The sequence below is a fragment of the Symphalangus syndactylus genome, chromosome 6 (assembly GCF_028878055.3).
Source record: "Symphalangus syndactylus isolate Jambi chromosome 6, NHGRI_mSymSyn1-v2.1_pri, whole genome shotgun sequence".
NCBI classification, from domain to species: Eukaryota; Metazoa; Chordata; class Mammalia; order Primates; family Hylobatidae; genus Symphalangus; species Symphalangus syndactylus.
The window spans coordinates 132,810,797-132,838,715 of NC_072428.2; the positions used below are offsets into that span (position 1 = coordinate 132,810,797).

A 27,919-nucleotide genomic window follows, 5' to 3' on the forward strand; every position below is an offset into this window, starting at 1 on the left:
CCATGGTCCAAACTCTGACATCTGATCAGGGGCATGTAATTCTGGTTCAGGCTGTCAGCCCCGAGCAGGTGGGTCAGTTTGCATCATCTGGGTGCAGGTTGCAAGGACAACCATGAGGCTGCATAAAAAGAACCTATGACAATATGCACATGAGAGAGACAAATGTCTTCACATTGAAGAAGGGGAGGAGTGCGCCATTGGTTTTCCATCCTCCAGATGCACTGAGTAAGCTCCTACCTAACCTGTGCCCCCTCCTTCTTTGAAACACTTCCCATCCTTAAGCCTTGGTAGGAAGGAGAGCCAACTGGAAGCCCAGAATCCTATGGAATGGTGAGTCTCCCTTCTCCTTACCCCTTAGTGCTGGAATTCTCATTCCCCAAAGTCTTGCATTTGACCTTCCTGCACCCTGACTGGAGAGAAGGATCTTCATATTCACAGGAATGAGCCTTAGATAAGACTTTGCTCCTCTCATGGGGGCCCCAGGACACTGAAAAGCCAAGCTTTTTACCGACGCTTGCGCTTCCTTAAGTACCTTAAATACATTCCCAATAGGTGGAAAAATTCCTAAACAGCTAGGCCATTCTCCTTCCTTTTAACCCTCATCTCCTGGGCCTAAGAAAGCCCAGCTGTGTGATCCGGGGCTTGGCTTTCCCTGTCTTCCCATCCCAGCATCCTTGCAGGAAACAGCCGGTCTCCGTCTCTGCTCTCAGAAGGCAAGTTTCCTTATCACCTGTGAATCACAAACCCAGAGAGTGGCCAAACATAGCCAAGCTGATACAAGACCCTGGGAAGAGGAAAGCTGCAGGTGTGTTTGTGCTGGGAGGAGTGGTGACCCTCACCTCACAGTCACCTCCTCTCTGGATCCTCGGGAGGTATAAAGATGGGTCCTCCACCACCAGTCAGGCACACTCTACCACCATGAATCCACTCCTGATCCTTACCTTTGTGGCAGCTGCTGGTGAGTATCATGCCCTGCTTGAGGCCCCACCCACACCCTTTCCTGGCCGACAAATGCCTTTCCGTTCTTACCACCTCTCCTCTTTTGACTGTGCTCTGATATTCTATTTCCTCCATCTGGCGTCTCTCCTTCCCATCCTCCTTGGGCTCTTTTTAAGCCTCACCTGTTCAACTTCTCCCTGACTTCACTCCCACCACTGTCGTTCATCCATATCCCAGTTGTGGTTGGAGAAGCTGGGAAGGGGGCCAGGTGGGGCTGGCCCATGAAATGAAACAGCAGGTTTCAGGCTTGGCTCCGACAGAACCACAATAGCACCACTATAGCTGCTCGTAACCTTGAATGCACCTGGGGAGGTTGAAAAATTACTCATGCCAGAGACTCAGCTCTAGAAATTCTAACTTCAATTGTCCGGGGTAGAGCTTGTGTTCTGGGCTTTTAAGCTTCCCAGGTGATTTTTAACATTTCCAGCCATGCAGCCAATGTTAAGAATTGCTGTTTTATTGGCCAATAACAAAGTCTACCTTTGTTCTGCCAAAGTGAGCCTGGGGGCTGCCCTCAACTCTGCCCTGACTGCACAGATCTGAGCTATGGGGGAAGGTGGTCATGGCCAGGTCTACGCAGACAGGGGGTTTTCCTAGCTTGGCAAAAGAATCCTGACAATCCAGGGCCCAAATAGCCAGGGGAAGTACACAGGTGATGAATAAAAGAGAGAAGCACTCAGTGGGAGAGACAACCACATCCCAACTGCTATCCCACTGGAAGCATTGTGAGGACATTCCTTGCTACCTCAGCCTGGTGACCCCAGGAGAGGTCTGAGCCCCCGCAGGGTACCTAGCTACGTGCCCTGCAGACACAGAGACTTAGTAGCCACATCCAGTGATGCTCACCAAGGGTGGGAGCGCTCCCTCCCTTGCCTAGCCTCACTATGCTTGTTAAGGATTTCTAATTAGCAGAAAGCAATCGCAGGCTGGGAGCGCCACCCCTAACATGCTACTGACTTGTCTTCTCCCTTCCTATCTCCACTCCAGTTGCTGCCCCCTTTGACGATGATGACAAGATCGTTGGGGGCTACACCTGTGAGGAGAATTCTGTCCCCTACCAGGTGTCCCTGAATTCTGGCTACCACTTCTGTGGTGGCTCCCTCATCAGCGAACAGTGGGTGGTGTCAGCAGCTCACTGCTACAAGTCGTAAGTGTGGGGCCCCTGACTGCAAAGCTCCCGGCCAGGCTGCCTGGGAGAGCTTGACTTCAGCCCAGGGAACTACTGAGGGTGGGTAAGATGGATGGGAGAGGTGATGGAGAAGAAAACTTGTTGGCAGCAGCTGACTCTCCAGAGCAGAGAGTGAACACAAGACAGGAAGCTCTCACACCCCAGCAAATCCATGAAACAGCAAGGGTTGTGGTCATAAAAGCAGGCAGGGACGATCTTGGGGTGGCCAGAGCTAGTGAGAAAAGCAAGCTAGTACCATTTGTTGGTTAGCTACACATTAAAGCCACCTAAGAAAGAAAGACTTTTTAAAAATACAGATGCCTTTGTCCTATCCCAGGGCAATTAAATCAAAATTTTCAGGAAGAGGGTGTGAATATCAGTATTTTACACTCTACCTCTAGTAACTGTAGAGTGTATAGACAGATTTGAGAACCGCTGCCTACACCAAGAACTCTCAAACCTGAGTATGCACAAGAACCACCTGCAGGCTTGTTAAGGCACAAATCACTGGGTCCCATCCCCAAGGTTCTGATCAGTAAGTGGCGGTAAGGACCAAGAAATTACATTTCTAACAAGTTCCCAGGAGATGCTAATACTATGGCTACCATTGGATTAGATTACACAGAATGGTGGTGCTCACCAGGCCAAGAAGGGAGGGAGGAGCAGGCGCTGTGTGCAGTTAGCAAAGGCCTAGGGTGAAGAATGCTGGGAAAACTTCAAGGAGCTGCTTGTGCCCACAGTGCTAGTGACTGTGGAGATTTTGGAAAAGTGGGAAGGCAGGTTGAGGAGCAGCCTCTGGTGGGATCCCTTTGACTCTTCCCCACCCCACTACCACCAACCTCTGAAGCAGATAGGTCCTGGATCTCACACCTGCACTGACCCACATCACTCTCCTGCCCATGTGATATGGCCACACACCTCACCCCATGCCTCCAGAGCTGTCCATGAGCAGGGAGTTTGAGGACCCTGGGGAAGGTGGGGTGGGTGCAGAGGCTGTGGGAGAAGGGCTTCACCATGCCTGCCCTGCCCATCAGCCGCATCCAGGTGAGACTGGGAGAGCACAACATCGAAGTCCTGGAGGGGAATGAACAGTTCATCAATGCAGCCAAGATCATCCGCCACCCTAAATACAACAGCAGGACTCTGGACAATGACATCCTGCTGATCAAGCTCTCCTCACGTGCAGTCATCAATGCCCGCGTGTCCACCATCTCTCTGCCCACCGCCTCTCCAGCCACTGGCACGAAGTGCCTCATCTCTGGCTGGGGCAACACTGCGAGTTCTGGTGGTGAGTGGGACCCTTTGTCCTTCTACTTCCCTCCATCCTTACAATTTCCAGAATGAAGCATGCCCCTTAACTTAAATCCTCTCACCTTCAGGCTTAAGACACATTTCTAGTGCCCATTACACACAGGCTCTGCACTGGGCATCAGACAGATGCAAATTCTCAAGGACTTGGCTCCTAAAATCAAGAGACAGGACAAATGGAGAACGAGCTATGATCACATCTTGGGAGGGGTTCAACAATGATCATTCTGGGAACTAAAAGCCAGAGTCCCTTGCCAGGACTTATGTTTTGGAGTCCTCTCCAGGGGCTGTGTTCCTTTTCAGTGTTCCATCCTAGATTATTGTCTCCTTCTCTGGCCTAACCCACATTTCTACTTTCTTTGATCTCTTCCTGATCGTCACAGCTGACTACCCAGACGAGCTGCAGTGCTTGGACGCTCCTGTGCTGAGCCAGGCTAAGTGTGAAGCCTCTTACCCTGGAGAGATTACCAGCAACATGTTCTGTGTGGGCTTCCTTAACGGAGGCAAGGATTCCTGCCAGGTGATTTGACCAACCCTTCCCATGCTGAGGTTCCTACCAATACCCAGGCCCCACCTGGGAAAAAGATATGAACTCCCAATGTGGCGGGGCTTAGGAGGCTCCCTCCATTGCCCCCATGGAAAAGTCAGGCAGGCCTTGGGCTGCAAGCTGTCTGCTTAGGAAGAACACAGAATGGGCCACCAGGAGAAGGACGTGGAGCCACAGAGCTGGCTGGAAAGGGGTCTTTTAAAGTTCAGAATAAATGTAGCTCTATTCCTCCTCCATCTCTCCATACAACTTGTCCCTTCTTCCCCCCAGGGTGACTCTGGTGGCCCTGTGGTCTGCAATGGACAGCTTCAAGGAGTTGTCTCCTGGGGCGATGGCTGTGCCCAGAAGAACAAGCCTGGAGTCTACACCAAGGTCTACAACTATGTGGACTGGATTAAGGACACCATAGCTGCCAACAGCTAAAGCCCCCAGTACCTCTGCAGTCTCTATACCAATAAAGTGACCCTGTTCTCAATGTCTATGTCTCTGCCTGCTCCCTCTCACTCCTTCACACTGGAAAGCATCCTCCAATTTCAGGTTAGACACGACTGTCCCCCTTAAAGGTAAGCAGAGCCCCCGTCTCCCAAAATGTGTTCCATGGTACACTAGATTAGCACATACAAAGAGATGCAATCCAAAAATAAGCAGCAGCTTCGCAGCAAGGGGAGTACTGTTTTCTAGAGATACCTGCTTCAGAAAGGTGGTCTTTGGGGTGGGGGTGGGTATTGATTTTTATTTGGGCTTCTCATAGTAGTTAGAGCTACTCTGCCTTCAGAACAATCACAGCACACAAAATGTGTCAGCATCTTCAAAGTGGCCCAAAAAATCTGACCAGCCGAATCTTCTTGCTAAAATACAACAATAATGACAAATGCTGTTGGTGATGATTTGCCTCTCCCAGGAATGTGCCAGCACCAAACCATCGACCAAGCCCTCCCTTCTCATTCACCTGGAAAATCAGACTCAAATAAATCTCCCTGGCCCACTAACTCTTCCCTCAATTCCCTGGTTCCATCTCTGTGAGGCTAGAGAGATGTTCCGCCTACCATAGCAGGAGCGAGACTGCGACTTGGGAAACAAGCCCAGCTCTATAAGCTGGGCTTGATTTTCGTCTTCTTTGCCTTTGGGGTAGGACGCAACAGTGAATCCCACAGCTAACACCAGCTCCTCACTCTGACCAGGGAAAGAAACTACACAGGGTCAGCATTCACCCATTTGATCAGTTAACTGAGGAAGGATTCATTTTCATAAAACTTGCTTGACTCTGAGACACTTCAAGTGAGTTATTTGGGATTCTTTAAAAGAGGTGGAAGGAAAGACATCTGAGGACTGTGACACCACCAGCCACTCTGGCCACACGTTGGCTGGCTTGCACCCGCTGGATGCAGCAGAGGGAGGCAGGCCCTGTGGCCCCTCTGGCATCTGCCAAAGCCTCCTCCTGGAAATTCTGAAAGGGCCCATGTTGGTACCGTAGCTCATCCAAGCTTGGCACTGAAGATCCAAGCAAGCTTCTCTTTGAAATTCCACCTTCACCTTCTGTCCCATGTGGTTGTGGACACCCCTGGGAGCCGGTACCAAGGGACAGAAGCAGCCAAGGGAGACAGACAAGTTCAGAGCACATTTCCAGTTACAGGGAACAGAACACAGGCCTCCAAGTGTCCACGGAGCAGCGGGCAAATTGCAGTGATGAGTAGAGGAAATCCTCTACATGGAGCACAGCATTCCTGGCAAACACAGGGGACCGCAGTCCACATGCTGTGGAATACACCCAAGTATGCATCAGACACTTTTTTGGTAAACAGTAAATGTGTAAGATCAATTACCTTGAGAGGGCCATCTGGGCTCCAGACATGTGAATTTTGTGAGGAGACGGCTACCACTCACTATCTCCAGAGGAAAACAGGGCTCAGGGCTCACACACAATGGACAGATACACACGGGTCACCCAGAATGTCAATACATACAAACATCACTTTGTTCAACATGGATTTTGTTTTTATGGAGTCTAAACGCAGACCCTAGTTCAGCTTACAGCTTTGGGTTTGTCTGCTTTTGGAGACATATATCCAGTAGATAGATAGACAGACAAGACAGATACATTTTTTCCCTTCTTACTATAATGTCAATGCCTCGTCTGAACATCATCATCACTCAAGAGTCAAGGGAAGAACCAAATGCTTCATATAAACAGGGCTGGGCTCAGCGGGGAGCATTAGTTTCCACTGTTTTCTGTCTTCATTCAGATCATTCCTATCAAAGCCCAGCTGGTTACCTCAAGCCAAGACACAGATGTAAGGATCCCAGTGGCCTTCCAGACGGCTGCTTCCACCTCCTACCTGGGCCACGTAGACTCTTTACACAGGAAAGTGAGTCCCCCCACTCAGAAGGGTTGCCAGCAGAAACAGTGCATGAAAATCACAGATAACCAAGAGGTCAGTGTAAAATAAACCAACGCTACCATCACCAAAAACACAAAACAAGCAAAAACATGCTTATTTAAAATCCAAGACAAAATACTGTGTGAGAGCCAGGCCATGGGGTTGCCCTTTTCTCAGTCCACACAGCTTTCCCAGTCCATGTGCTCACGTGTGAGATGTGAAAGTCTGCAGAGGTGTGTGCTCAGGATCGAGGCTGATACCATTCACCTGTGGGTCCAGACCAAGGGGAAATAAGGCAGAAAGCGGCAACTCTGTCCACCCCCACGGCTTAGGGCCTCCTGCTCACGGAGGCTCCTAAGAGTCACCACCTCACCCTTCACACAAAACATCTCCTTCTGGCTGAACTACAGCCAGGCTGGAGTGCCGTGGCATGATCTCTGCTCACTACAGTCTCTGCCTCCCAGGTTCAAGTGATTCAGTCTCCCAAGTACCTGGGATTACAGGCACTCGCCACCATGCCCAGCTAATTTTGTTTGTTTTGTATTTTTAGTAGAGACAGGGTTTCACCATGTTGGCGAGGCTCATTTTGAACTCCTGACCTCAAGTGATCCAAAGTACTGGGATTACAGGCATGACCCACCACTTCTGGCCCAGGACCCATTTTTTTGAAAAAATTTCAACTTTTATTTTAGATTCAGGGCATACATGTGCAGGTTTTTTACATGGGTATACTGTGTGATGCTGAGGTTTGAGGCACAAATGATCTCATCACTCAGGCAGTGAGCATAGTACCCAATAGGTAGTTTTTCAGCCCTTTCCATCCTCATTCTCTCTTCCCTCTAGCAGTTGCAGTGTATACTGTTCCCATCTTTATATCCATGTATACCAAATGCTCAGCTCCCACTTATACATGAGAACGTGATATTTGGTTTTACATTCCCATGTTAATTTGCTTAGGATTATGGTCTCCAGCTCCATCCATGTTGCTGCAAAGACATGATTTCATTCTTTTCATGGCTGCATAGTATTCCATGGTGTATATGTACCACATTTCCTTTTTCCAGTCTACCACTGATGGCCACCTAGATGATTCCATGGCTTTGTTATTGTGAATAGTGCTGTGACAGACGTGCAAGAGCATGTGTCTTTTTGGCAGACCAATTATTTTCCTTTGGATATATGCCTAGTAAAGGAAATTGCTGGGTGGAAAGTTAATTCTGTTTTTAATTATTTCAGAAATCTCCAAATTGCTTTCGCATTAATTTTTCCATAAACTAATTTACAGTCCGGCCAACAGTGTATAAGCATTCCCTTTCCTCTGCAGCCTCGACGGCATCTTCTATTTTTTTTTTTTTTTTTTTGACATTTTAATAATAGCCACTCTGCAGCCAAGCTCTTTCAAGGCCAATGTGGGGAAGAGCCACAAACATCCCTTTTCCATAAGAGAATTCTTGCCTGCCCACTGGTAGAATTCTTGTTTTCATCTGTCTTTCATTGTTTGTTTTTCAAACAAAAACCAAAGGTAAAGTGGTATGATCTTCCACACCTGAACCAGTTTGTAGCCACCAGAGCCTGCTGGGAAGGGGCTCCTCAAGCATGCATTGATCTTGTCATGTGGAATTTGAGAGATCAAGAAGCCCCATACCAACCTACCATACAACTGCTGATCAGCACTCATCCTTTCAAGGGATTAGCTCAATTCTGGCTCTGCAGACACTGTCAGCCACAGGTGACAAACCCTGGGCCTCTGTGGGCTTCCCTCATCACCCAGGGCCACAATGGGCTGCCTGTCCTAGGCAGAGACATAGCAATATTCTCTTAAGCTGAAATTAAGCATAAACCCACTTCACCAATAATCGTCTGAGGGCACAGTCCCTGCCTCCTTCCTCGAGGATTTTAAAACACATCTCTCTGACCAAACAGGTGGGATCTGACTTTAAAGGGGGGAAATCGGGATGAATTGGGATATCAGGAATGAATCCCAAGTGTTTTTTTGTGGGGACAGGCATCCACTTCCCAAAATATACTTGGAGATGAAGAAAAATGCAGGAGAGGAGAAGGGTAAAAAAGGGAGACAAAGTGGCTGAAAGTCATTGAAGCTTCTCTAGTGGTTCTTTCTGGCTCTGGTTACTTTGCCAAGGTCTTGAGTGCAGGCAGGGCCAGCTCTGGCTGGGAACTGCTGCCCTGGGAGATGGAAGATTCACTTCACATCCAGAAAGCTCATTTGATCATCTGTAAAATGGGCAATCCCATAGGTGATTGTGATGATAAAATGAAAAAAACTTTGTTAACTTATATGAGTTATATGATGTATAGCAAGTTACATGCTATATAGTAAGCACATAGAAATAATTGACTGTTATCATAAATGAAGGACAGTGGATTGGTGTGCTAAGCACTAAATGGAAGCCAGAAAGATGTCTAGAGAAGTAGACAAAGAAATCAATAGTTCAGAATGAACAGTACCAAGAATGGCATGTCCTCCAAATTGAGCTTGGGCAGCTGGATCTGCACCTATCCTACACATCCGAGTCTACAATATGAGGTAACAGTCTCCACCTATAGCTATCTTCTGTGCTGGAAAGGTCATTCCTTTCTGAAGAAAGCTGACCTCAGACTATACTGTGATCATTTAAGGAAGAGCCCAAAATACTGGAGAAGGCTCATCTTCAAGCTCTAGATACAGAAAATCCTCATATTCTTGGGTGTTCCCTTTCAGACAGTCAAAGCCACAACCACTAATCCAAAAATCCCCTTTTCCAAAAAAATTTTCCATCTTCTACCAAGGTTCACCTCCCTGTTTAGTGCACATGGGTGTCTACAGTTGCGAGAGCAAGTCTCTCCTTCTCCTTTAAGCAGGAGTTCTGTGAAGAAACCATGCCAAGGGGACAAAACAAAACAACATATTTAGGGACAACACAGGAAAAACCCTATTATCAATGCTCCAAAACCTGGCTACCTCAGGCTAGGTCAGTTATTCGTGAGCAGAGGGGTGTGTCATCTACATGGCTATCATGGCCCGGAGGGTCTGGAACTGTGGCAAGGTAAGGCTCTGAGACAAGGTGCCAGGAGAAAGATGAATTCAACCATCTATTTCTGCCAGGAAGAAAAGCACCAGGACGGAATCAAATGTACAGTTTGTCCTCTGGGGACCTCTGCCTTGATCCTCAATAAATCTCCTTTTAGATGCCACCTGCAGCAATTCCCATACTTCACAATGCTCTCCATGGCTTCTGTTGGCCTTATGGTCACCTCTGCCAAGATCTGTATTCTTGGGCAAGACAGAATCCTTCTGAATCTCAGTCTCTTGCTCTATAAATGGAAATAATTTTGCTCTGCACAAATCACAATTAGAATGTTTGTGGGAAGTTAAAGTGTGAAACTCAGCATAAATGAAAAGCAATGTACCACTGTTGCTTATGAAAACTCTTGTAAAGCTGTCAGGCACCTTGAACCATCTAAGTACAGCAGTGTTAGGTATAAGCCCATCAGTGATTAGAGGGGTTGCAGGGTGGAGAGGGGGTCTCCGAGCAGTGGATCTCCTGCCTCTGGAGAAGCTGGCTGGGTGGCAATACCAGGAGCTGAACCCGAAGGTACTCTGTGTGTCCTCTCAACTCCACTGGCCCCACTTTGGCATTTTCTCCAATTCCCTCTGGTTTCCATTTGCTTCCTCCCTCTAGACCCCTGGCTGTGTCCAATTTCAACACCAAGTTTCTGAGCTTTTCTCATTTTGTTCACTGTCTCCAGAACATCCCTGCTACTTTTACTTTTCAAAGAATTCAAACTTGAACTCTGCTCACTCCTGCCCATCACCAACCTGAGCTCAGAGTTGCTGAGAAGGGAAAGCACCCTCATAAGGAAGCTGCACCTTTCCTTATATCATTAGACCTGAGCGCAGACAGCATCTCCATCTCCACACTGCTCTGGCCAGGTTGTGCCTCAGTCAATTACAAAACTGTGTCTTAGTAGCCTTGGTAGGGCCCAAATCAGGATATTCTCTGGGAAGATTCACTTTGTACTGAGCCAAGCATAATCTCACTGCATCGAAAATAGAAAATTCTAGACCCACTCCTCCACATCTTCGTTATTCAACTCAATATGTGACCCATTTACCATGTGCTCAAATCCCTACCTGCTGCTGATTCTCAGATCAAATCGTAACCCAGATTTACCATGGTCCAAACTCTGACATCTGATTGGGGCCATCTCAATCCGGTTCAGTCTCTCAGCCCCGAGCAGGTGGGTCAGTTTGCATCACCCTGAGTGCAGGTTGCAAGGGCAACCCTGAGGCCGCATAAAAAGAACCTATAACAGGATGCACATGAGAGAGACAAATGTCTTCACGTTGAAGAAGGGGAGGAGTGCGCCATTGGTTTTCCATCCTTCAGATGCACTGAGTAAGCTCCTACCTAACCTGTGCCCCCTCCTTCTTTGAAACACTTCCCATCCTTAAGCCTTGGCAGGAAGGAGAGCCAACTGGAAGCCCAGAATCCTATGGAATGCTGAGTCTCTCTTCTCCTTACCCCTTAGTGTTGGAATTCTTGTTCCCCTAAGCCTTGGATTTGACCTTCCCACACAGTGAGTGGAGAGAGGCATCTTCATATTCACAGGAATGAGCCTTAGATAAGACTTTGCTCCTTTAATGGGGGCTCCAGAACACTGAAAAGCCAAGCTTGTTACCAATGCTTGCCCTTCCTTAAGTATATTAAATACGATCCCAATAGTTAAAAAGATTCCTGAACAGCTAGGCCATTCTCCATCCTTCTAACCCTCATCTCTTCGGCCTAAGAAAGGCCAGCTGTGTGATCTGGGGCTTCACATCCCCTGTCTTCCCCATCCTAGCATCCTTGCAGGAAAGAGCCGCTCTCCCTCTCTGCTCTCAGAAGGCAAGTTCCCTGATCACCTGTGAATCACAAACCCAGAGAGTGGCCAAACATAGCCAAGCTGATGCAAGAACATGGGAAGGGGAAAGCTGCAAGTGTGTTTGTGCTGGGGGGAACAGTGGCCCTCACCTCACAGACACCTCCTCTCTGCATCCTCAGGAGGTATAAAGACGGGCCTTCCACCAACCGACAGGCACACTCTATCACCATGAATCCACTCCTGATCCTTGCCTTTGTGGGAGCTGCTTGTGAGTTTCAGGCCCTGCCTCAGGCCCCACCCACCCCTTTCCTGGCAGACACAGGCCCTGCCATTCTTGCCACCTCTCCTCTTTTGACTGTGCTCTGATATTCTATTTCCTCCATCTGGCATCTCTCCTTCCCACCCTCCTTGGGCTCTCTTTAAGCCTCACCTGTTTCAGCTTCTCCCTGATTCCATTCCCACCACTGTCATTCACCCGTATCTGAGCTGTGGTTGGAGAAGCTGGAAATGGAGACCAGGTGGGGCTGGCCCACAAAATAAAGCAGCAGGCTTCAGGCTTGGCTCCAACAGCACCAGAATAGCACCACTATAGCTGCTCTTAACCTTGAATGCACCTGGGGAGGTTGAAAAATTACTCATGTGAGAGACTCAGCTCTAGAAATTCTAACTTCATTTTTCTGGGGTGCAGCCTGCGTACTGGGCTTTTAAGCTTCTCAGGTGATTTGTAACATTTTCAGGCATGCAGCCAAGGTTAAGAATTGATGTCCTAGTGGCTAATAACAACGTCTACCATTCTCTGCTGAAGTGAGCCTGGGGGCTGCCCTCAACTCTGCCCTGACTACACAGATCTGAGCTATGGGGGAAGATGGTCATGACCAGGTCTACGCAACCAGAGGGTTTTCCTAGCTTGGCCAAAGTATCCTGACAATCCAGGACTCAGATAGGCAGAAGAAGTACACACGTGATGAATAAAAAAGAGAAGCATTCAGTGGGTGAGACAATCACATCACAACTCCTATATCACTGGAAGCATTTTGAGGACATTCTTTATGACCTCAGCCTAGTGACCCTAGGAGAGACCTGAACCCCCACGGGGTACCTAGCTACGTGCCCTGGAGACACAAAGACGTGGGAGCCACATCCAGTGATGCTCACCAGGGGTTGCAGTGCTCCCTCCCTTGCCTAACTTCACTGTGCTTGTTAAGGATTTCTAATTAGCAAGAAGCAACCGAAGGCTGGGAGCGCCACCCCAACATGCTACTGACTTGCCTTCTCCCTTCCCATCTCCACTCCAGTTGCTGTCCCATTTGATGATGATGACAAGATTGTTGCGGGCTATCCCTGTGAGGAGAATTCTGTCCTCTACCAGGTGTCCTTGAATTCTGGCTACCACTTCTGCAGTGGCTCCCTCATGAGTGAACAGTGGGTGGTGTCAGCAGGTCACTGCTACAAGCCCTAAGTGTGGGGCCCCTGACTGCAAAGCTCCCACCTAGGCAGCCTGGGAGAGCTTGGCTTCAGCCCAGGGAAATAAAGAGGTTGGGTAAGATGGATGGGAGAGGTGGTGGGGAAAAAGCTTGTTTTCAGCTGCTGACTCTCCAGAGCAGAGTGAACACAAGACACGAAGCTCTCACACCCAGGCAAATCCATGAAACAGCAAGAGTTGTGGTCATAAAAGCAGGCAGGGATGATCTTGGGGTGGTGAGAGCTAGTGAGAAAAGCAGGCAAGTACCTTTTGCTGGTTAGCTACACATTAAAGCCAGCTAAGAATGAGTTTTTAAAAATACTGATGCTTGTGTCCTATCCCAGGGCAATTAACTCAAAATTTTCAGGAAGAGGGTGTGAATATCAATGAGTATTTCACACTCTACCTTGGTAACTGTAGAGTGTGTAGACAGAGCTGAGAACTGCTGCCTATACCAAGAACTCTCTAACCTGAGTATGCACCAGAAACACCTGCAGGCTTGTTAAGGACAAATCACTGGGTCCCATCCCCAAGGTTCTGATCAGTAGGTGGGGGTAAAGACCAAGAATTTACATTTCTAACAAGTTCCCAGGAGATGCTAATACTATGGCTACCCTTGGATTAGATTACACAGAAGGGTGCTTCTCACCAGGCCAAGAAGGGAGGGAGGAGCAGGCACTGTGCGCAGTTAGCAAAGGCCTGGGGTGAAGAATGCTGGGAAAACATCAAGGAGCTCCTTGTACCCACACGGCTAGTGACTATAAAGATTGTGGGAAAGAGGCTGGGAAGGTGGGTTGAGGAGCAACCTCCAGTGGGATCCCTTTGACTGTTCCCCACCCCATTACCAGCAACCTCTGAAGCAGAAAGGTCTCACACCTGCACTGACCCACATCGCTCTCCTGCCCAGGCGATATGGCCACACACCCCACCCCATGCCTCCAGAGCTGTCCATGAGCAGGGAGCTTGAGGACCCTGGGGAAGGTGGGATGGGTGCCCCAGCTGTGAGAGAAGGGCTTCACCATGCCTACCCTGCCCATCAGCCGCATCCAGGTGAGACTGGGAGACCACAACATCGAAGTCCTGGAGGGGAATGAGCAGTTCATCAATGCAGCCAAGATCATCCGCCACCCCAAATACAACAGGAAGACTCTGAACAATGACATCATGCTGATCAAGCTCTCCACACCTGCCATCATCAATGCCCATGTGTCCACCATCTCTCTGCCCACCGCCCCTCCAGCTGCTGGCACCGAGTGTCTTATCTCTGGCTGGGGCAACACTGCGAGTTCTGGCAGTGAGTGGCATCTTTTGTCCTTCTACTTCCCTCCATCCTCACAATTTCCAGAATGAAGCATGCCCCTTAACTTAAATCCTCTCGCCTCCAGGCTTAAGACACATTTCTAGTGCCCATTACACACAGGCTCCTCACTGGGCACCAGAGAGATGAAAAGTCTCAAGGACTTGGCTCCTAAAATCCAGAGACAGGACAAATGGAGAACTTGGTGCGATCACTTCTTGGGAGGTGTTCAACAATGATCATTCTGGGAACTAAAAGCCAGATTCCCTTGCCAGGACTTGTTTTGGAGTCTTCTCCAGGGGCAGTGTTCCTCTTCAATGTTCCATCCTAGATTATTTTCTTCTTCTCTGGCCTGACCACATTTCTACTTTCTTTGATCTCTTCCTGAACCTCACAGCAGACTACCCAGATGAGCTGCAGTGCCTGGATGCTCCTGTGCTGACCCAGGCTAAGTGTAAACCCTCCTACCCTTTAAAGATTACCAGCAACATGTTCTGTGTGGGCTTCCTCAAGGGAGGCAAGGATTCCTGCCAGGTGATTTGACCAACCCTTCCCATGCTGAGGCTCCCATTGATACCCAGGCCCCACCCAGGAAAAAGATTTGAACTCCCAAGGTGGTGGGGCTGAGGAGGTTCCCTGCAGTGCCCCCATGGAGAGGTGAGGAAGGCTCCCTTGGGTTGCATGCTGTCTGCTTAGGAAGAACAGAGAATGGGCCACCATGAGAAGGACGTGGAGCCACAGAGCTGGCTGGAAAGGGGTCTTCTAAGGTTCAGAGTAAATGTAGCTATATTCCTCTTCTATCTCTCCATAAAACTTGTCCCTTCTTCATGCCAGGGTGACTCTGGTGGCCCTGTGGTCTCCAATGGACAGCTTCAAGGAGTTGTCTCCTGGGGCTATGGCTGTGGCCAGAAGAGAAGGCCTGGAGTCTACACCAAGGTCTACAACTATGTGGACTGGATTAAGGACACCATAGCTGCCAACAGCTAAAGCCCCCGGTCCCTCTGCAGTCTCTATACCAATAAAATAACCCTGTTCTCACTGTCTGTGTCTGTGCCTGCTCCCTCTCACTCCTTCACACTGGAAAGCATCCTCCAATCTCAGTTCACACACGACTCTCCCGCTTAAAGGTAAGCAGAGGCACCAGCTCCCAAAATGTGTTCCATAGTACTCTAGATTAGCACATACAAAGAGATGGAATCCAAAAATAAGAAGAAGCTTCAGAGAAAGGGAGGGCACTGTTTTTTAGAGAAACGTGTGTTTCAGAAAGGTGGTCTTTGGGGGAGAGTATTGATTTTTATTTGGGTTTCTCACAGTGGGTAGAGCTACTCTGCCTTCAGAACAATCACAGCACAGAAAATGTGTCAGCATCTTCGAGGTGGCCCAAAAAATCTGACCAGCTGAATCTTATTGCTAAAATACAACAATAATGACAAATGCTGTCGGTGATGACATGCCTCTCCCAGGAATGTGTCAGCACCAGACCCTCGACCCAGCCCTCCCTTCTCATTCACCTCGAAAATCAGACTCAAATAAATCTCCCTGGCCCCCTAACTCTTCCCTCAATTCCCTAGTTCCATCTCTGTGAGCAGGCTTGAGAGATATTCCACCTAACATAGCGGGAGCCAGACTGTGACTTGGGAATCAAGCCCAGCTCTGCATGCGGTGTTTTCATCTTCTTTGCCTTTGGGGTAGGACACCACAGTGAATCCCACAGCTAACACCAGCTCCCCACTCTGACAAGGGAAATAAACTAGAGAGGGTCAGCATTCACCCATTTGACCAATTAAATGAGGAAGGATTCATTTTCATAAACTTTGCTCGCCTTTAAGACACTTCAAGTGAATTATTTGGGACTCATTAAAAAAGGTGGAAGGAAAGACATCTGAGGGCTGTGACACCATGCAGCCACTCTAGCCACATGCTGGTTGGCTTGCACCCACTGGACACAGCAGAGGGAGGCAGGCCCCGTGGCACTTGTGGCACCTGCCAAGCCTCCTCCTGGCAATTCTGAGAGGGCCCAGCTTGGGGTTGTAACTCAACCAAGCCTGTCACCGAAGATCCAAGCAAGCTTCTCTTTGAAATTCTACCTTCACTTTCTGTCCCACGTGGTTGTGGACACCCCTGGGAGCCGGTACCAATGACCAGGAGCAGCCAAGGGAGACAGACAAGTTCAGAGCACATTTCCAGTTACAGGGAACAGAGCACAGGCCTCCAAGTGTCCACGGAGCAGCATGCAAATTGCAGTGATGAGTAGAGGAAAACCTCTACATGGAGCACAGCATTCCTGACAAACACAGGGGACCGCAGTCCACATGCTGTGGAATACACCCAAGTATGCATCGGACACTTGTTTGGTAAACAGGAAATGTGTAAGATCAATTACCTTGAGAGGGGCATCTGGGCTTCAGACGTGTGGTTTGTGTGAGGAGACGGCTACCACTCACTATCTCCAGAGGAAAACAGGGCTCAGGGCTCACACACAATGGACAGATACACACGGGTCTCCCAGAACGTCACTGCATACAAACATCACTTTGTTCAACATGGATTTTGTTTTTATGGAGTCCAAACGCACACCCTAGTTCACCTTATAGCCTTGGGTTTGTCTGCTTTGGGAGATATATATCCAGTAGATAGATAGACAGCAAGACAGATACATTTTTTTCCCTTTCTTACTGTAATGTCAATGCCTCATCTGAATATCATCATCACTCAAGAGTCAAGAGAAGAACCAAATGCTTCATATAAACAGGACTGGGCTGGGCGGGGAGTGTTAGTTTCCAGTATTTTGTGTCTCCATTCAGATCATTCCTATCAAAGCCCAGCTGGTTACCTCAAGCCAAGAGACAGACATAAGGATCCCTATGGCCTTCCAGACGGCTGCTTCCACCTCCTACCTGGACCACTTAGACTCTTTACACAGGAAAGTGAGTCACCCCACTGAGAAGGGTTGCCAGCAGAAATAGGGCATGAAAATCACAGACAGCCATGGGATTTCTTCCAAGTGGTCAGTATAAAATATACCAACACTACCACCACCAAAAACACAAAACAAGCAAAAACATGCTTATTCAAAATCCAAGACAAAATACTGTGTGACAGCCAGGCCATGGGGTTGCCTTTCCTCAGTCCACACAGCTTTCCCAGTCCATTCGCTCACATGGAACCATGAGATGTGAAAGTCTGCAGAGCGTGTGCTCAGGATGAGGCTGGTACTGTTTATCTGTGGGTCCAGACCAAAGGGCAAAGAGGCAGAAAGCTGCAACTCTGTCCACCGCCACGGCTTAGGGCCTCCTGCTCACAGAAGCTCCAAGGAGCCCCCACCTCAGCCTTCGCACAAAACATCTCCTTCTGGCTGAACAATAGCCAGGCTGGAGTGCCGTGGCATGATCTCTGCTCACTACAACCTCTACCTCCCGGGTTCAAGTGATTCAGACTCTGAAGTACCTGGGATTACAGGCACCCACCACCACGCCCAGCTAATTTTTTTTTTTTTGTATTTTTATTAGAGACAGGGTTTCACCATGTTGGCCAGGCTGGTTTTGAACTCCTGACCTCAAGTGATCCAAAGTGTTGGGATTACAGGCATGAGCCACTGCTCCTGGCCCAGGCTCCATTTAAAAAAAAATAATTTCAAGTTTTATTTTAGATTCTTGGCTGCATAGTATTCCATGTTGTATATGTACCACATTTCCTTTATCCAGTCTACCACTGATGGTCAACTAGATTGATTCCATGGCTTTGCTACTGTGTATAGTGCTGTGACGGATGTGCAAGAGCATGTGTCTTTTTGGCAGAACAATTATTTTCCTTTAGGTAAATGCCCAGTAAAGAATTGCTGGGTGGAATGGCAACAAAAGCCAAAATCGACAAATGGGATCTCATTAAACTAAAGAGCTTCTGCACAGCAAAAGAAACTATCATCAGAGTGAACAGGCAACCTACAGAATGGGAGAAAATTTTTGCAACCTACTCATCTGACAAAGGGCTAATATCCAGAATCTACAATGAACTCAAACAAATTTACAAGAAAAAAACAAACAACCCCATCAAAAAGTGGGCAGAGGACATGAACAGACACTTCTCAAAAGAAGACATTTATGCAGCCAAAAAACACATGAAGAAATGCTCATCATCACTGGCCATCAGAGAAATGCAAATCAAAACAACAGTGAGATACCATCTCACACCAGTTAGAATGGCCATCATTAAAAAATCAGGAAACAACAGGTGCTGGAGAGGATGTGGAGAAATAGGAACACTTTTACACTGTTGGTGGGACTGTAAACTAGTTCAACCATTGTGGAAGTCAGTGTGGCGATTCCTCAGGAATCTAGAACTAGAAATACCATTTGACCCAGCCATCCCATTACTGGGTATATACCCAAAGGACTATAAATCATGCTGCTATAAAGACACATGCACACGTATGTTTATTGCGGCACTATTCACAATAGCAAAGACTTGGAACCAACCCAAATGTCCAACAACGATAGACTGGATTAAGAAAATGTGGCACATACACACCATGGAATACTATGCAGCCATAAAAAATGATGAGTTCGTGTCCTTTGTAGGGACATGGATGAAACTGGAAAACATCATTCTCAGTAAACTATCGCAAGGACAAAAAACCAAACACCGCATGTTCTCACTCATAGGTGGGAACTGAACAATGAGAACTCATGGACACAGGAAGGGGAACATCACACTCCGGGGACTGTTGTGGGGTGGGGGGAGGGGGGAGGGACAGCATTAGGAGATATACCTAATGCTAAATGACAAGTTAATGGGTGCAGGAAATCAACATGGCACATGGATACATATGTAACAAACCTGCACATTGTGCACATGTACCCTAAAACCCTAAAGTATAATAAAAAAAAAAAAAAAAAAAAAAAAAAAAAGAATTGCTGGGTGGAAAGGTAGTTCTGTTTCAAATTATTTCAGGAATCTCCAAAATGCTTTCTGCATTAATTTTTCCATGAACTCATTTACACTCCAGCCAACAGTGGATAAGCGTTCCCTTCCCTCTGCAGCCTCACCAGCATCTTCTGTTTTTTTGACATTTTAATAATAGCCACTCTGCAGCCAAGCTCTTTCAAGGCCAGCGTGGGGAAGAGCCACAAATATCCCTTTTCCCAAAGAGAATTCTTGCCTGCCCACTGGTAGATTTCTTGTTTTCATCTGTCTTTCGTTGTTAGTTTTTCAAAGAAAAACCAAAGGTAAAGTGGTATGATCTTCCACACCTGAACCAGTTTGTAGCCACCAGAGCCTGCTGGGAAGGGGTCCCTCAAGCATGCATTGATCTTGTCACCTGGAATTTGAGAGATTAAGAAGCCCCATAGCAACCTACCATAGAACTGCCCATCAGCGCTCATCCTTCCAAGGGATTAACTCAATTCTGTCTCTGCAGACACTGTCAGCCACAGGTGACAAACCCTGGGCCTCTGTGGGCTTCCTTCATCACCCAGGGCCACAGTGGGCTGCCTGTCCTAGACAGAGACACAGCAACATTCTCTTAATCTGAAATTAAGCATAAACCCACTTCACCAATAATCATCTGAGGGGACAGTCCCTGCCTCCTTCCTCAGGGATTTTAAAACACACATTTCTCTGACCCAAACAGGTAGGTGAGATCTGACTTTAAAGGGGGAAAAATCAGGATGAACTGGGGTATCAGGAATGAATCCCAAGTGTTTTTATGTGGGGATGTGGGGACAGGCATCCACATCCCAAACTGTACCTGGAGATGGAGAAAAATGCAGGAGAAGAGAAGATTAAAAAGGGTGACAAAGTGGCTGGAACACATTAAAAGCTTCTCTCGCGGTTCTTTCCAGTGCTGGTTGCTTTGCAAAGGTCCTGAGTGCAGGCCGGTCTGGCTCTGGCTGGGAGCTGCTGCTCTGGGACATGGAAGAGTCACTTCACCTTCAGAAAGCTCATTTGGTCATCTGTAAAGTGGGCAATTCCATAGGTGGTTGTGATGATAAAATGAAAAAAGAAATTCTTAACTTATATGAGTTACATGCTGTATAGTAAGTTATGTGCTATATAGTAAGCACACAGAAATGATTCACTGTTATCATAATTGAAGGATAGTGGTTTGGTGTGCTAAGCACTAAACACAAGCCAGAAAGATATCTTAGAGAAGTAGACAAAGAAATCTATAGTTCAGAATGAACGGTACCAAGAATGACATGTCCTCCAAATTGAGCTTGGGCAGCTGGATCTGAACGTATCCTACACATCTGAGTCTACAGTATGAGGTAACAGTCTCCACCTATAGCTATCTTCTCTGCCTGTAAAGTCATTCCTTTTGAAGAAAGCTGACCTCAGACTATGCTGTGATCGCTTAAGGAAGAGCGCAAAATACTGGAGAAGGCTCGTCTTCAAGCTCTAGCTACAGAAAATCCTCATATTTTTGGGTGTTCCCTTTCAGAAAGACAGTCAGAGCCACAAGCACTGATCCAAAAATCCCCTTTTCCAAAAAAAATTCTCCATCTTCTTTTTCTTTTTTTTTTTTTTTTTTTTGAGAAGGAGTCTCGCTGTCGGCCAGGCTGGAGTGCAGTGGCGCGATCTCCGCTCACTGCAGGCTCCGCCCCCCGGCGTTCACGCCATTCTCCTGCCTCAGCCTCCCGCATAGCTGGGACTGCAGGCGCCTGCCACCTCGCCCGGCTAATTTTTTGTATTTTTGATAGAGATGGGGTGTCACCGTGTTAGCCAGGATGGTCTCGATCTCCTGACCTCGTGATCCACCCGCCTCGGCCTCCCAAAGTGCTGGGATTACAGGCGTGAGCCACCGCGCCCGGCCAAAAATTCTCCATCTTCTACCAAGTTTCCCCTCCCTGTTGAGTGCACACTGGTGTCTACAGTTGCTAGAGCAAGAGGCTCTCCTTATCCTCTAAGGCAGGAGTTCTGTGAAGACCCCATGACAAGGGGACAAAATGAAACAGCATGTTTAGGGACAACACAGGAAAAACCCATATTATCAGTGATCCAAAACCCGGCTACCTCAGGCTTGGCCAGTTATTCATGAGCAGAGAAGTGTGTCATCTACATGGCAGTCATGGCCTGGATGGGTCTGGAACTGTGGCAAGGTAAGGCTCTGAGACAAGGTGCCAGGAGAAAGATGAATTCAATCATCTATTTCTGCCAGGAAGAAAAGCACCAGGAAGGAATCAGATGTACAGTTTGTCCTCTGGGGACCTCTGCCTTCATCCTCAATAAATCTCCTTTTTGATGCCACCTGCAGCAATTCCCACATTTCACAATGCTCTCCATGGCTTCCGTTGGCCTTATGGTCAGGTCTGCCAAGATCTGTATTCTTGGGCAAGACAGAATCCTTCTGAATCTCAGTCTCCTCCTCTATAAATGGAAATAATTTTGCTCCACACAAGTCACAATTAGCACATTGGTGGGAAGTTAAACTGTGAAACTCAACATAAACAAAGAGCAATGTACCACTGTTGCTTACGTGAAATCTCCTGTAAAGCAGTCAGGCACTATGCCCCATCTAAGCATAGCAGTGTTAAGTATCAGCCTATTAGTGATTAGAGAGGGTACTGGGGGGAGAGGGGTTCTCAGAGCAGTGGGTCTCCTAGCTGTGAGGAAGCTGCCTCAGCGGCCACGCCAGGAGCTGAACCAAAGGTACTCCTGTGTTTCCTCTGAACTCCACGGACCCCGTTTTGGCATTTTTTTTTCCAATTACCTCTGGTTTCCATTTGCTTCCTCCCTCTAGCCCCCCGGCCATGTCCAATTTCACTAGCAAGTTTCTGAGCTTTTCTCATTTTGCTCACTATCTCCAGAACATCCCTGCTTCTTTCACCTTTCAAAGAATTCAAACTTGAACTCTGCTCACTCCTGCCTGTCACCAACCTGAGCTCAGAGTTGCTGAGAAGGGAAAGCACCCTCATAAGGAAGCCCCTCCTTTCCTTCCATCATTAGACCTGAGCGCAGACAGCATCTCCATCTCCACAATGTTCTGGCCAGGTTGTGCCTCAGTCAATTACACAATGTGTCTTAGTAGCCTCGGTAGGGCTCAAATCAAGATATTCTCTAGGAAGACTCACTTTGTACTGAGCCAAGCATAATCTCACTACATCTAAAATAGAAAATTCTAGACCCACCCCTCCACATCTTCATTATTGAACCCAATATGTCACCCATTTACCATGTGCTAAAATCCCTACCTACTGCTGATTCTCAGATCAAATTGTAACCCAGATTTACCATGGTCCAAACCCTGACATCTGATCGGTGGCATGTCATTCTGGTTCAGGCTGTCAGCCCCGAGCAGGTGGGTCAGTTTCAATCACCCTGAGTGCAGGTTGCTAGGGCAACCATGAGGCTGCATAAAAAGAATCTATGACAGGATGCACACGAGAGAGACAAATGTCTTCACATTGAAGAAGGGGAGGAGTGCGCCATTGGTTTTCCATCCTCCAAATGCACTGAGTAAGCTTCTACCTAACCTGTGCCCCCTCCTTCTTCTCATCTCTATGCCTTGGTAGGAAGGAGAGCCATCTTCAAGCCCAGCATCCTATGGAATGCTGAGTCTCTCTTCTCCTTACCCCTTAATGTTGGAATTCTCATTCCCCAAAGCCTTGGATTTGACCTTCCCGCTGAGTGACTGGAGAGAAACATCTTCATATTTACAGGAATAAGCCTTAGATAACACTTTGCTCCTCTCGTGGGGGCCCCAGGACACTAAAAAAGCCAAGCTTGCTACCAACACTTGTCCTTCCTTAAGTACATTAAATACATCCCCAATAGTTAAAAAAGATTCCTAAACTGCCAGGCCATTCTCCCTCCTTCTAACCCTCATCTCCTCGGCCTAAGAAAGCCCAGCTGTGTGATCTGGGGCTTGGCTTCCCTGTTTTCACATATCAGCATCCTTCCAGGAAACAGCTGGTCTCCCTCTCAGCTGTCAGAAGGCAAGTTTCCTTATCATCTGTGAATCACAAACCCACACAGTGGCCAAACATACTGATGCAAGGCCATAGGAAGGGGAAAGCTGCAGGTGTGTTTGTGCTGGGAGGAGCAGTGACCCTCACCTCACAGACACCTCCTCTCCCCATCCTCAGGGGGTATAAAGACGGGTCCTCCACCACCAATCAGGCACACTCTACCACCATGAATCCACTCCTGATCCTTACCTTTGTTGGAGCTGCTGGTGAGTCTCACGCCCTGCCTCAGGCCCCAACCACCCCTTCCCTGGCAGACACATGCCCTGCCATTCTTGCCACCTCTCCTCTTTTGACTGTGCTCTGATATTCTATTTCCTCCATCTAGCATTTCTCCTTCCCATCCCCCTTGGGCTCTTTTTAAGCCTCACTTGTTTCACTTTCTCCCTGATTTCACTCCCACCGCTGTTATTCATCCATATCCGAGCTGTGGTTGGAGAAGCTGGGAAGGGAGACCAGGTGGGGCTGGCCCATGCAATGAAGCAGCTGGCTTCAGGCTTGGCTCTGACAGCACCAGAATAGCACCACTATAGCTGCTCTTAACCTCGAATGCACCTGGGGAGGTTGAAATTACTCATGCAAGACACTCAACTCTAGAAATTCTCACTTCAACTGTCTGGGGTGCAGCCTGTGTTCTGGGCTTTTAAGCTTCCCAGATGATTTTTAACATTTCTAGGCATGCAGCCAAGGTTAAGAATTGCTGTTGTTTCGGCCAATAATAACGTATACCTTTGTTCTGCCAAAGTGAGCCTGGGGCTTCCCTCAACTCTGCCCTCGCTGGGCAGATTCGAGCTGAGGGGGAAGGTGGTCATGGCCAAGTCTACGCAGCCAGGGGGTTTTCCTAGCTTGGCCAAAGTAGCCTGACAATCCGGGGCTTAAATAGCCAGGTGGAATACACAGGTGGTGAATAAAAGAGAGAAGCACTCAGTGGGTGAGACAACCACATTCCAATTCCTATCCCACTGGAAGCATTGTGAGGACATTCCTTGAATCCTCAGCCTGGTGACCCCAGGGGAGATCTGAACCCCCACAGGATACCTAGCTATGTGCCCTGCAGACACAGAGACTTAGGAGCCACAGGCAGTGATTCTCACCAGGGCTGTCAGTGCTCCCCAACTTGCCTAGCCTCACTGTACTTGTTAAGGTTTTCTAACTAGCAGGAAGCAGCCGCAGCCCGGGAGCGCCACCACTAACATGCTACTGACTTGCCTTCTCCCTTCCCATCTCCACTCTAGTTGCTGCCTCCTTTGATGATGATGACAAGATCGTTGGGGGCTACACCTGTGAGGAGAATTCTGTCCCCTACCAGGTGTCCCTGAATTCTGGCTACCACTTCTGTGGTGGCTCCCTCATCAGCGAACAGTGGGTGGTGTCAGCAGCTCACTGCTACAAGTCGTAAGTGTGGGGCACCTGACTACAAAACTCCCAGCCAGGCTGTCTGGAAGAGCTTGGCTTGAGCCCAGGGAACTACTGAGGGTGGGTAGGATGGACAGGAGAGATGGTGGAGAAGAAAACTTGTTGGCAGCAGCTGACTCTCCAGAGCAGAGAGTGAACACAAGACAGGAAGCTCTCACACCCAGGCAAATCCATGAAATAGCAAGGGTTGTGGTCATAAAAGCAGGCAGGGATGATCTTGGGGAGGTGAGAAAAGCAGGCAAGTACCTTTTGCTGGTTAGCTACACATTAAAGCCACCTAAGAAGGAGTATTTAAAAATGCTGATGCCTGTGTACTATCCCAGGGCAATTAACTCAAAATTTCCAGGAAGAGGGTGTGAATATCAGTGAGTATTTCACACTCTACCTCTGGTAACTCTAGACTGTATAGACAGAGGTGAGAACCGCTGCCTACACCAAGAACTCTCTAACCTGAGTATGCATCAGAACACCCTGCAGGCTTGTTAAGGCACAAATCACTGGGTCTCATCCCCAAGGTTCTGATCAGTAGGTGGGGGTAAGGACCAACAATTTACATTTCTAACAAGTTCCCAGGAGATGCTAATGCTATGGCTACCCTTGGATTAGATTACACAGAAGGGTGGCGCTCACCAGGCCAAGAAACGAGGGAGGAGCAGGCACTGTGCACAGTTAGCAAAGGCCTGGGGTGAAGAATGCTGGAAAACTTCAAGGAGCTCCTTGTGCCCACAGTGCTAGTGACCATGGAGATTGTGGGAAAGAGTCTGGGAAGGCAGATTGAGGAGCAGCTTCTGGTGGGATCCCTTTGACTCTTCCCCACCCCACTACCACCAACCTCTGAAGCAGAAAGGTCCTGGGTCTCACACCTGCACTGACCCACATCGCTCTCCTGCCCATGTGATATGGCCACACATCCCACCCCATGCCTCCAGAGATGTCCATGAGCAGGGAGCTTAAGGACCCATGCAAAGGTGGGATGGGTGCCCTGGCCGTGGGAGAAGGACTTCACCATGCCTGCCCTGCCCATCAGCCGCATCCAGGTGAGACTGGGAGAGCACAACATCGAAGTCCTGGAGGGGAATGAACAGTTCATCAATGCAGCCAAGATCATCCGCCACCCCAAATACAACAGCTGGACTCTGGACAATGACATCCTGCTGATCAAGCTGTCCTCAAATGCAGTCATCAATGCCCGCGTGTCCACCATCTCTCTGCCCACCGCCCCTCCAGCTGCTGGCACCGAGTGCCTCATCTCCGGCTGGGGCAACACTCTGAGCTCTGGTGGTGAGTGGGACCCTTTGTCCCTCTGCTTCCCTCCATCCCACAATTTCTAGAACAAACCATGCCCCTTAACTTGAATCCTCTCGCCTCCAAGCTTAAGACACATTTCTAGTGCCCATTACACACAGGCTCTGCACTGGGCACCAGAGAGATGCCAATTCTCAAGGACTTGGCTCCTAAAATCAAAAGACACGACAAATGGAGAACTTGCTATGATCATGTCTTGGGAGGGGTTCAACAATGATCATTCTGGGAACTGAAAGCCAGAGTCCCTTGCCAGGACTTATGTTTTGGAGTCCTCTCCAGGGGCTGTGTTCCTCTTCAATGTTCCATCCTAGATTATTGACTCTTTCCCTGGCCTAACCCACATTTCTTTCTTTGATCTCTTCCTGATCCTCACAGCCGACTACCCAGATGAGCTGCAGTGCCTGGACGCTCCTGTGCTGACCCAGGCTGAGTGTGAAGCCTCCTACCCTGGAAAGATTACCAGCAACATGTTCTGTGTGGGCTTCCTCGAGGGAGGCAAGGATTCCTGCCAGGTGATTTGACCCCTTCCCATGCTGAGGCTCCCACTGATACCCCGGCCCCGCCAGGGAAAATGATTTGAACTCCCAAGGCGGTGGAGCGGAGGAGGCTCCCTGCAGTGCCCCCATGGAGGAGTGAGGAAGGCTCCCTTGGGCTGCAAGCTGTCTGCTTAGGAAGAACAGAGAATGGGCCACCGTGAGAAGGATGTGGAGCCACAGAGCTGGCTGGAAAGGGGTCTTTTAAGGTTCAGAGTAAATGTAGCTATATTCCTCCTCCATCTCTCTCTTCATACAACTTGTCCCTTCTTCTCCCCAGGGTGACTCTGGTGGCCCTGTGGTCGCCAATGGACAGCTCCAAGGAATTGTCTCCTGGGGCTATGGCTGTGCCCAGAAGAACAAGCCTGGAGTCTACACCAAGGTCTACAACTATGTGGACTGGATTAAGGACACCATAGCTGCCAACAGCTAAAGCCCCTGGTCCCTCTGCAGTCTCTATACCAATAAAGTGACCCTGCTCTCACTGTCTGTGTCTGTGCCTGCTCCCTCTCACTCCTTCACACTGGAAAGCATCCTCCATCTCAGGTCAGACAGGGCTCTCCCCCTTAAACGTAAGTAGAGCCTCCAGCTCCCAAATGTGTTCCATGGTACACTAGATTAGCACATACAAAGAGGTGGAATCCAAAAATAAGAAGGTTGGGAGAAAGGGGGACACTGTTTTCTAGAGAAATGTGTGTTTCAGAAAGGTGCTCTTTGGCAGGGGCTATTGTTTTATTTGGGCTTCTCAGAGTGGTTAGAGCTACTCTGCCTTCAGAACAATCACAGCACAGAAAATGTGTCAGCATCTTCGAGGTGGCCCCAAATATTTGCCCAGCGGAATCTTCTTGCCAAAATACAACAATGATTAAAAATACTGCTGGTGATGACGTGCCTCTCCCAGGAATGTGTCGGCACCAAACCCTCAACCAAGCCCTCCCTTCTCATTCACCTGGAAAATCAGACTCAGATAAATCTCCCTGGCTGCCTGACTCTTCCCTCAATTCCCTAGTTCCATCTCTGTGTGTAGGCTAGAGAGATGTTCTGCCTACCATAGCGGGAGCCAGACTGCGACTTGGGAATCAAGCCCAGCTCTTCATGCTGCATTTTCATCTTCTTTGCCTTTGGGGTAGGACGCCACAGTGAATCCCACAGCTAACACCAGCTCCCCACTCTGACCAGGGAAAGAAACTAGAGAGGGTCAGGATTCATCCATTTGAAGAGCTCCCACCTCAGCCTTCACACAAAACATCTCCTTCTGGCTCAACTACAGCCAGGCTGGAGTGCCGTGGCATGATCTCTGCTCACTACAGCCTCCGCCTCCCAGGTTCAAGTGATTCAGCCTCCCAAGTAGCTGGAATTATAGGCACCCACCTCTGTGCCCAGCTAATTTTTTTTTTTTTTTTGTATTTTTAGTAGCGACAGGGTTTCACCATGTTGGCCAGACTGGTTTTGAACTCCTGACCTCAAGTGATCCAAAGTGCTGGGATTACAGGCGTGAGCTACCGCTCCTGGCCCACACCCCATTTTTAAAAAATAATTTCAACTTTTATTTTAGATTCATGGGGTACATGTGCAGATTTGTTACATGGGTATATTGTGTGATGCTGAGGTTTGGGGCACAAATGATCTCCTCACTCAGGCAGTGACCATAGTACCCAATTGGTATTTTTTCAGCTCTAT

The 27,919-nt window shown here is 48.5% G+C and overlaps 4 protein-coding genes across 10 annotated transcripts in view; all 4 read left to right on the forward strand.

Moving 5' to 3' along the window:
- Nucleotides 1-27,919, forward strand: part of LOC129485105 (M1-specific T cell receptor beta chain-like) — a 96,627-nt gene that overhangs the window by 43,670 nt on the left and 25,038 nt on the right. The window lies entirely within an intron of this gene.
- Nucleotides 144-4,496, forward strand: LOC129485107 (serine protease 1). Of its 4 annotated transcripts, none has more exons than XM_055284294.2 (6): nucleotides 890-958; nucleotides 1,987-2,146; nucleotides 2,505-2,546; nucleotides 3,202-3,455; nucleotides 3,859-3,995; nucleotides 4,293-4,445. In XM_055284294.2, exons 1-6 carry the CDS (start codon nucleotides 919-921, stop codon nucleotides 4,443-4,445), a joined length of 786 nt encoding a protein of 261 aa, XP_055140269.1. In that variant the 5' UTR covers nucleotides 890-918. The 4 variants fall into 4 exon arrangements, with proteins under 4 accessions (XP_055140268.1, XP_055140269.1, XP_055140271.1 ...); XM_055284296.2 differs by having other exon boundaries at nucleotides 2,532-2,534; XM_055284293.1 differs by lacking the exons at nucleotides 890-958; nucleotides 2,505-2,546 and adding an exon at nucleotides 144-225.
- LOC129485112 (putative trypsin-6) lies at nucleotides 11,492-15,009 on the forward strand. Its single transcript, XM_055284305.1, has 6 exons — nucleotides 11,492-11,531; nucleotides 12,559-12,708; nucleotides 13,506-13,518; nucleotides 13,766-14,019; nucleotides 14,420-14,556; nucleotides 14,857-15,009. The coding sequence occupies exons 1-6, from the start codon at nucleotides 11,492-11,494 to the stop codon at nucleotides 15,007-15,009; spliced, it is 747 nt and encodes a 248-aa protein (XP_055140280.1).
- LOC129485106 (trypsin-2-like) lies at nucleotides 22,346-26,724 on the forward strand. Of its 4 annotated transcripts, none has more exons than XM_055284288.2 (6): nucleotides 23,052-23,194; nucleotides 24,221-24,380; nucleotides 24,725-24,766; nucleotides 25,429-25,682; nucleotides 26,082-26,218; nucleotides 26,520-26,724. In XM_055284288.2, exons 1-6 carry the CDS (start codon nucleotides 23,155-23,157, stop codon nucleotides 26,670-26,672), a joined length of 786 nt encoding a protein of 261 aa, XP_055140263.1. In that variant the 5' UTR covers nucleotides 23,052-23,154; the 3' UTR covers nucleotides 26,673-26,724. The 4 variants fall into 4 exon arrangements, with proteins under 4 accessions (XP_055140264.1, XP_055140265.2, XP_055140263.1 ...); XM_055284291.2 differs by having other exon boundaries at nucleotides 24,752-24,754; XM_055284289.2 differs by lacking the exons at nucleotides 23,052-23,194; nucleotides 24,725-24,766 and adding an exon at nucleotides 22,346-22,476.

Coding starts and splice junctions, on each gene's coding strand:
- LOC129485107 (XM_055284293.1), top strand. CDS start 144: ATGCACATGAGAGAGACAAATGTCTTCACATTGAAGAAGGGGAGGAGT. Junction 3,456..3,858: donor CAACACTGCGAGTTCTGGTG/GTGAGTGGGACC, acceptor TGATCGTCACAG/CTGACTACCCAGACGAGCTG. Junction 3,996..4,292: donor GAGGCAAGGATTCCTGCCAG/GTGATTTGACCA, acceptor TCTTCCCCCCAG/GGTGACTCTGGTGGCCCTGT.
- LOC129485112 (XM_055284305.1), top strand. CDS start 11,492: ATGAATCCACTCCTGATCCTTGCCTTTGTGGGAGCTGCTT. Junction 11,532..12,558: donor TGCCTTTGTGGGAGCTGCTT/GTGAGTTTCAGG, acceptor TCTCCACTCCAG/TTGCTGTCCCATTTGATGAT. Junction 14,020..14,419: donor CAACACTGCGAGTTCTGGCA/GTGAGTGGCATC, acceptor TGAACCTCACAG/CAGACTACCCAGATGAGCTG.
- LOC129485106 (XM_055284290.2), top strand. CDS start 23,011: ATGCAAGGCCATAGGAAGGGGAAAGCTGCAGGTGTGTTTGTGCTGGGA. Junction 23,195..24,220: donor TACCTTTGTTGGAGCTGCTG/GTGAGTCTCACG, acceptor TCTCCACTCTAG/TTGCTGCCTCCTTTGATGAT. Junction 24,381..25,428: donor GCAGCTCACTGCTACAAGTC/GTAAGTGTGGGG, acceptor CCTGCCCATCAG/CCGCATCCAGGTGAGACTGG.